This window comes from Zeus faber (assembly GCF_960531495.2).
Source record: "Zeus faber genome assembly, chromosome: 11".
Lineage (NCBI taxonomy): Eukaryota > Metazoa > Chordata > Actinopteri > Zeiformes > Zeidae > Zeus > Zeus faber.
The window spans coordinates 21,486,231-21,494,863 of NC_137205.1; the positions used below are offsets into that span (position 1 = coordinate 21,486,231).

The 8,633-nt window shown below is 42.8% G+C and overlaps 1 protein-coding gene across 6 annotated transcripts; it reads right to left on the minus strand.

Moving 5' to 3' along the window:
* Nucleotides 1–1,002: 1,002 nt before the first annotated feature.
* On the minus strand, nucleotides 1,003–8,081 carry LOC307237140 (uncharacterized protein). Of its 6 annotated transcripts, none has more exons than XR_013844403.1 (7): nucleotides 7,832–8,081; nucleotides 5,103–7,208; nucleotides 4,024–4,117; nucleotides 3,566–3,615; nucleotides 3,362–3,427; nucleotides 2,951–3,057; nucleotides 2,284–2,495 (listed from the first exon to the last, which is right to left on the minus strand). XR_013844403.1 is itself a non-coding variant. In XM_080009786.1 (6 exons), the coding sequence occupies exons 2-5, from the start codon at nucleotides 7,167–7,169 to the stop codon at nucleotides 3,389–3,391; spliced, it is 2,250 nt and encodes a 749-aa protein (XP_079865912.1). In that variant the 5' UTR covers nucleotides 7,170–7,208; nucleotides 7,832–8,081; the 3' UTR covers nucleotides 1,003–1,442; nucleotides 3,362–3,388. The 6 variants fall into 6 exon arrangements, 4 of the variants coding, with proteins under 4 accessions (XP_079865912.1, XP_079865911.1, XP_079865910.1 ...); XR_013844404.1 differs by having other exon boundaries at nucleotides 2,284–2,499; XM_080009786.1 differs by lacking the exons at nucleotides 2,284–2,495; nucleotides 2,951–3,057 and adding an exon at nucleotides 1,003–1,442.
* Nucleotides 8,082–8,633: the final 552 nt, after the last annotated feature.

An 8,633-nucleotide genomic window follows, 5' to 3' on the forward strand; every position in this document is an offset into this window, starting at 1 on the left:
CGTCTCTCACCCCCCAGGGTATTTCAAAACTACATTTTTTTTATTAACATTTCATAAAAAAACTCTCTTAAAATGCACCAGCTAAATAGGAAGCATACAATATTTGATTAAAAAAAAAAATCTAAAACAATTACCTCTTTAATAATGTGTGAGAGCCTATCCTGTTAATATTTGGGTTTGTTGTTTTATTTCAATAAATCAAGCTAGTTTTATTTCCCACTAAAGGCACATTTTCTAACGAGGGTAAAATCAATTGAATTCCAGTTTTCCCCCAACATAGTTCCTTAAATGATCAGCTATGTTTAAAAATAAGACGTTCCCTTTAATGGGAACTGAGTGTTCTCTCACTAACAGGGGATGGCGAAGGGAGGTGAGATGCATTCAGAGCCACCAAATGTCACCAAATTTAGATCCAATCTCCAAAAAAGTGGTGGAAAAAAAAAAGGTGTATTTTGGTATTCTTTTACAAAGGTGGTGGCTGAGCAGTGTGAATGTCAGTGTTTTGGGTGTCAATTATATCACTTGGTATAGAAACTGCTCTATGTACATAGCACAAAACACACTGAAAATAGACAAAAATAATAATTATAAAAAGAAAAGCATATAATGCATTAAAACAAGGCAGTTTTGCCTATCACCCGCCACCCAAGCGCTGCTTTCAGGGACCCTCCAGCACAGAGACACAGACAACGGGGTCGTAGACATCAGTTTATTGTAGAGAGGGCTAGTTGGAATAAGCCCGGGAGCAGATGGACTGTACACTGTAAAACAGAGTTGCTACACCTAAAAAGGACAGTCTGACACAGGGTTCCTATACCTTAAATAATAAAACACCGGCCTTTGAAACAGGGTTCCCATACCTTTAACTAACAAATGTCTGAAGAAAAGTGAACTGGTACCCTTCCAGAGGACCCGGTTTCCCCTGAGCAGCGTGGTCCACCGTCCTCCTTCCCCCAGGGGGACGACAGACTGCCACCTCCTCCCTTCCAGAGCGTAGGGCCTTGGGCTGCTGTGCTGACTGGTGAAGGCGTGGCCGGACTTGGCTGTTGCGGGGGCTGCTTGGAAGGGTGGCACGGCTGCTGGGCTGCTGGATGGCCCCGGCAGTGGCTGCTGGGCAGAGTAGCTAGCTGCCAGCGGTTACCTGTGGTAGTTGCTGCGGCTGCTTCTCCCTCGGTCCTCGGCCGGACACCCTGGATACTGCTGCTGCTGCCAGTAGGGACAGGGTTGGTGCTGGGGCCCCCCGTTGACCAGCTGGTTTGCTCCAGGGCATCTTCGGACAGCACTTGTGTCCTTTCCCCGTGCCGGAGAGTCCCTGTTCAGGTGCCAGTGTGGCAGTCTCACCTACCACCCAAGTGCCGTTTTCAGGGACCCCGGCACAGAGACACTGACAACGGGGTTGTAGACACCAGTTTATTGTGGAGATAGGGCTAGTTGGAATAAGCCTAGGAGCAGATGGACATGTGTTATGACAAGGGCTCCTTTCTGAGTGTGTGTGGAGATGGGGGTTTTACCTGTTGCTCGTTAGACCAACCAATGAGCAACGGGTATGCAGCCACTCTGATCCTGGGTCCCCAATTACCTAGACCCAGGACAGGTGTGGCTGTTCAAACCACAACATCCCCACACCACAAATACATATATAATACATACAATTACGTTGATTCAACCCTAAAAGGAAGAACTAGAAGACAAAGTACACTAAAATATATTTATTAAGAAGGATCAACTAAAAAAGTGGCTTTTAATTGCAACAAATATGTATTGTTTTCCCTTTACAATTAAACCAATATAGTGGAATCAAATGCTCCAATCTAATGATTTTTTTAACTGCATCTAAACTATATTTTACAATATTTCTTTCACAAATCAGTTAATATATATATTTATATAAAAATAACTTATGTATATTTAAATAACAAGATATTCCCTATAAAGTACAAAAAGTTACAAAAATCGATTTGCCGAGCCCCGCCCCTAAGCACAGGCAGAGAAAATATCCTCATGTATTTTTTAGATTTGCATGTGGCTTCTCAGTGCTGCAGTATTTGGTCTTGAATTAACTGAACAAAATTCTATCCAAGATTAAACTGAATTTCCAAGCAGAATAAATCCACCCTGGGAATATTTAAGCGACGATTAGAATCCAGAAATTTTTTATAATACGTCCCCACTGCATACTGATCTCTCAAATGGACAATAACACTTTCTGCGGGATAACAAAGGCAATAATACATTATTAAAATAGTTAAGTCATTTATTTGACACAAATTAAATAAAGGTATATTATACAGACACAAACAGTAATCCATGAAATGGGTTTTTTGGATAATTATTAGTTATCCATAAATTATTACATGTATTAAATAATATATATAGAAAAAAAATCCCCTTCGGAAACAACACTGTATGAAAAATAGCGAAGCGTAAAATATCTTTTTAAAACTAAACAGTGTCTTTCTGGGATCTGGAACTATTGATTGGTCCAAACGATGCAACTGCCTGTGTTAAAAAAAAAAAAAAAAAAAAAAAAAAATTGAGAATAAATTTTACATATATTCCATATACATGAAACAAGGCATAATTCATCAAACCCCAGCTTCATTTTTTTGTGTGTGGGGCTGGGAGATACGAAAATTATTGTATTTTCTATTTTCTATTTTTCCCTGCAAGAAAATGTTATATTTATCACAATATAAATATATATAAAAATGAAGATAAAACTCCCTCCAACAATTCAGACCTCACATCAGGGTAAATACCATATTTCAGTCATATTGTTAATTTAATCTATAAAATTGTGTCAAAAATAGTCTTCATTTCATGATGACACACTGCAAGTGGAAGACCAAACAGTATATTATCACTGAGAATAATAATAATATCTAAGGATTAACGTAACAATAAAATGTAGTAATAGTAAAAGTTATAAATATATATGACTGACTCTCACCAGAACAATATCTTTGTGCTTATGAGCGAACACGCCGGCCTTAAGAAGCTTTAGAAGACGGCTTAGGAAAAATCTGTAAAATTACTAGCTGCAACTGGAGGCTCAACCTGGAACATACGGGTGGAATTTGGGAGATTTTTAACATTTTAGTCACTCAAATTACACTCCTGAAAAAACAAATTAAAAAAAATTTTAAAAAAATTTAAAAAGCAAAAAAAAACAAACAAAAGCAGTCAATTTAAACCTGAACAGATCACTAATATTATCTGCAACAACTTATCAAAGGGTGTATAAGCATAAAATTTGACTTTTAGGTGACGACTTAACACTGAGAGGCTCTTTCCAAAATATTTCTTGAAAGGTAAGGGTTTGTGTGAAAAATCATTATCATTAAAATTGAGAGTAACGTACTTGCTGCGGCCACCTTCTCCTTTCATGTCATCTCTTGTGTTGATTCACACTGTTGAAAACTTTATTCTGGCGGAGACATGAAATGCAAATATACAGTATAATGACAATTTACTCAAAATGCGACAGGGGTAAATAAAACATCTGACAAAAATGTTAAAACGTGATCAGAGCTTGTTTGGTGGTTATAAACTGAGAAAATCTTACCTTGTGCTTCGAACATCTCATTGAGAAGTTTTCTTCATTTAGGACACACCCTGCAGAGAAAACAGTGTTACTATAGTACAAGAAAATGCATATTAATTTATTACTACAGTAGAATGCTATACGACAATATACTTTACTGCAATATAACACGATACAATACAAGCAAGCATACGTTTCAGCTAGAGGCGCATATTGAATAGTATTTATAGTGTGTGTGTGCATGTGTGTATATATTTATTAGGAACTCTATTGTGATGCATACAGTACCTCCAAAAACTCACCAAAACACAGCCCAGATATAAAATATGATGAAATAAAGATAATCATACACAATGTTTGTGTAGTCTGAGACCTAGAAATTTTATATTAATCATTATTTTACATTTATTTATATAAATATTAATAAAATGTATATTGTAAATTTACTCTATATATTAGAATTTAAGTTCCATCGCTACCTGAGCGAATGGCACATCTGTAGTGGTAGTTTTCGGGGCAGCCCTTCAGGAAACATCCCATAATGGCACCAGGCTCGTGGCAGGAGGAGCACACCTGGAAATAAGAACACAGAGGACAACTTAAGCACAGATACTTGAAGTTAGCACGACTCTGTTAGGAGTAATTCTAAATGAATGCTCATAGCTCAGAGGCTCTGTATCGAAATGAAGACATTACCATATCTTCTGAAAAGGCTTAAGGACTATAGCAGTGTCAAATTCAGTTTTAGGCCATTTATGTAGGCCTGACCATGTTCTTGATCATAACACCACATTTTTAGATTTCTAATCATGTACTTTTCGGGTATTGGAGAATTTGGTGAGAGAGATATGGTGAGAAATGTACCCTAAAATTATCTCCTGGCCCCACTGACAACTACAGTAATACATATTTTTGTCAAAGGTATTTTATTTTGCTGTATTTTCAATTTGCCAATTCCATTTTAAAAAGTGGAATCACCATTGTTTTACTGAAACAAAACGACAATACCAAATGTGACACCAGTATGGTCCTTTAAAGATACAGAATCTCACAATATGAGCAATGAAATATGTGAGCTTTATATATAAAGCATGATTTTTGGTCTCAAAGATATCAAAGATTATTTTTTCTTTCCTTTCGTGCAATTTTGCTGATGAACGTGAGGTAACCTGGATAACGTCAAAATACAGTTTTGAAAATCTATCTGATGGGACTGGGTTGAGAAAAAAAAACTGTAAATAATATAAATACAACATCTGAATCAATATGAAAATTATAATATTGATGTTTTTTAGGAAGTTATGCAACCATTTTCTTTAATATTCTCTGAAATATTTTGGGAATGCATGCCACATGGTACATGGAACATGGTACATGGAAAAATTGGTAGGAATTAAGTATAAAACATCAACAAATCGACATAGAACTGTACTGTTGATTGTCTGTATTGATATCGAAAATCGAATCATGAGAAGTTGCCCAACACCCAGCCGTACTCTCCGATTGTCACCATTAGCATAATACATTATTTCCCAGAATGCACTGCTTCGCCACTCACTGTCTCCCTTGCCAGCGTAGCGGCTTCTTTTAGTCCATACAGTCTCCCTTTGACGAGGAAGACCCCGGCGGACCAGATGCCACAGTCCTCGTGGACCCAGCGCTCATCCGTGGAAGGGGCCGACTCTTTGGGGGTCCGAGCATCCATCGCAGGGGTCCCCAAGTCGGAGGTGGTGGCGGCCATAATGGATGAGGAACCATCGCCATCACCCAAGACACTCACTGTTTCATTCTTCACACTTTGGTCGCCATTTAACCCTTCTTGTTCTTCCTCCTCCGCCTCTTTCGGCCAGGTTCTCCCATTGGCCAAAGTCGGTCCCTGAGGCGGTCCCACGGGGTAGTAAGGTCCGTGGAGGTCCCCCAAACCCACGGCGTTGGCAAAACAACCGCACAGGCAGCAAACCTGTGTGCATTCCTGACCTTTGCCCTGCGAGGTGAGTCGACCCAGACGAAAACACGACGTCCTGGGAACGGACCCGGGGGAGGGAGAGGAAGAGCTGGCCTTCGTGGCCTTCGCGTGGTGCGGTCCGCCGCACTTCTCCTCCTGATAGTTGACCACGGTGCACACCCGCCGTTCCATGTGCACGAAAGGTTGAAAGCCACTGCCCGACTGAGACTCCTTCTTCCTCTTTTCTTTGAGGCTCGCCAGTTTGCGCTTGATGGTCTCGGCTTCTTCGGGGGAGAAGACGGCGGGCGGACCGGCCTGCGCTCGCCCCTTTTTCCTCCGCCAACACTTCCTGCCTCCTCCTTTATTCTTGGCCGCCGTGACCTCTGCAGGTCGCTTTGAGAAGACTCGGCGGCGGCGCTTGGGTTTGGGTTTGGGCTTAGTTTTCAACCTAGCACTCTCAGGGGTAATAACAGTGACAGACTTCTCCTGTGCGGCGTGGTGCGTCCTGCGAGGGGATTTACGGTGAGTTTGTTGTACGAGTGGCTCCGGTTTTGAGGGACTGCGGCCGGTCGGTATCGGAGCATCGTACCTCTCTAAGGCAGTGCTCGTTCTCTGCGTTCCACTGAGAGATTCCTCCTTTTCCGAACTGGACAAACAATCGGCCGAATCCATCACGTCGCCCGAGTCGTAACACTCGTTATACACCCCCACACTGACACTTTTCCCTTTGCTTCTGAGGTTGTGGTGGGAGCTGCCACGGGGGGTGAATTCAGGCGTCGCCGAGGCTAACTTCCTGATCCTGGTGCTGTGGCGTAACCTCCTGGGTTCAGTTGACTCGCTCTCGCTTCGGACGGCGTCTTCGCAAGACGAGCTGTCCTGCCTGGGGCTTCTGTCCGGAAAGATGCGACTCCTCTCATTTCGGTTGGAGACGGAAACTTCGATGACCTCATCGCTGTCGTCGCTGGAGATGTCGATGGGCGACTCGGCAAGCGTCCGGTAGACGGCATGCAGGTCCGACAGTAGGACCATGGGCCGGGCGTGCTGCATGGGGATGACCCCCGAACTGTCCGAGGAGTCTTCCGAGCTGGTGCAGTCGGGGCTGGGGGAGGTCAGCGCCTGTGGGAGCGGGAAACACCCCCTCCCCTCACCGTCCAGAGACAGAGCCGCGGGACAGAGGGGTTCCACGGCGGGGCTGCTGCTACTGCCTCGGCTCAGAGAACTGCACAGGAATGAGTCCTTCGCTGTGGAGACGAGGAAGATGACGTCAGAACTGCTGTCGCTGTCGGTGCCACCGCTGCTCTCGGGGGCCGGGGGCTCCGCGTGGTCGGGCTTGAAGAAGCCCGCGTGCCACATGTTGCTATGGACTCTCTCGTGGTGGACATTCATGAAGCCTCCATTGGTTTTGCTGCTGTGCTCCGTGTCCCTACAGTGGATGACGGGTGCGTCCCACTCAGGATGCAGCGGAAGACGCCCGGTGTCCCCCGTCCCATCGGCCGCCATCTGCGTTGAGATTTGATCGTAGGAGGACGAGGCTCTGGACCTGGTCCTGTAAGGGCGGGCGACGTCTGTGTTGCAGTTCAGCGGGTGTGGTAAGTACCACTCCGGCTTCTGGGCCAGGTCCATGGGTTCAGCGTAGTTGTGTCTCAGGGAGTTTATGGAGTAGCCCTTTTTCCTGTCCATCGCTGCGTCAGGTGGGTCCTTAGAGAGCACTTCTCATAACTGCGAGAGATAAACATAAAGGTTGTGTAAGTATATTAGATATTTTGCAGAACAGATAATACAAAGTGCAAACATTTTAACTTAAAAACAAACTTAAATTTAGATAAGACAGGTCTTACACAGGAGGAAGTGTGTGTCCGTGTGTGTGTGTGTGTATATATATATATATGTGTGTGTAGATAGATAATACTTTAATGATCTGAGGGAAAAGCTGTTACAGCAACTCTTATAAAAACACAATATCAATATAAAAGTAATAAGAAAAAAACAACAACACAATGGTCAACATGTAAACCTAAAGAATAACAAACGATTTGGCAATGTACAATTAACCTAAAAATGTAATAAAATATAGAAATATACCCAATATACAATCAACCTTAAAATGTACAAAAAAATAACAAAAATTGAAATACACAATGAACCTAAAAATATTTAAAAAAAAACCATAATCATGATTATTATTAAAAACAGAGAATGACAACTACGTTGTCGCTTTCTTTTTTGTATTTCTTTGTAAAGCGCATTGTGTTGCCCTGGTATGAAATTCGCTCATAAATAAAGTGTGACTTGACTTGACTTATAAATGATAATACTCTAGACGCCGAACGCATTGAGCTTACCCAGAGGAGGTGGCAGCTACCAGGCCACTAACCGCCTACCGAGACCCGGCCAGCGGCGTAAACAAGCGCAGCCACGGCTTCATGTCAGCGAGCTGATGCTAACGCTAGCGCTAGCGCTAACGCTAGTGCTCGGTGTTTTGGAATCTGCACAATCACCGCGACAGCCGCACCGAGAAGCCGTTCTCCCGAAGTGTCGCCATAACGTCGCGCACATTTGCGTTCATCGTAGCCACGCGTAACTGACGGGCCGATAAACTGGCGGCGACAACGACGTTCACCGAGCCCCGCTGCCGCTGCTGCTGCTACCGCTCCTGCTGGGAGGGGGCGGAGTAGGTTTGGGGCCAGGTACACGAAGAGGGACGCCGCGACGCCTTCACGCCTGGATGGCACGACGCCTGCACGACGACGCCCCTTATTGAGGCGTCGAAAATACGTGTGAATGAATCTGGCAACACGAGGTCCCCTCCTCGATATTATTATACACAGCATGTCCCTCTAGAATCCTTCAAACTGATTAAAAACAAAAGGAGGTGCAAATAATATATAATAATAATAATAATAATAATAATAATAATAATAATAATAACATAAGATTAAGATATCTGAAAAAAATGGTGACTCGCAATGAACTGAGATCTTCCTCTTCTTATTTTTATAATAAATAATAATAATAATAACCCCCCTCAAACAAGCAAACAAACAAATTAAAACATGTGTTGTAATTGTTTTAATGATGACATATACTCGGAGGAACATTGTATTTATTATACAAATGTCATGTATTTGGCCTCGTATTACATGA

Excerpts from the sequence above, each read along its gene's own strand:
- LOC307237140 (XM_080009786.1), bottom strand. The coding sequence starts at position 7,169 with ATGGACAGGAAAAAGGGCTACTCCATAAACTCCCTGAGACACAACTAC. Across the intron at positions 3,616-4,023 it reads CAGATGTGCCATTCGCTCAG|GGTGTGTCCTAAATGAAGAA; the intron begins GTAGCGATGGAA and ends TTTTCTCTGCAG. Across the intron at positions 3,428-3,565 it reads TGAGATGTTCGAAGCACAAG|AATAAAGTTTTCAACAGTGT; the intron begins GTAAGATTTTCT and ends TGTCTCCGCCAG.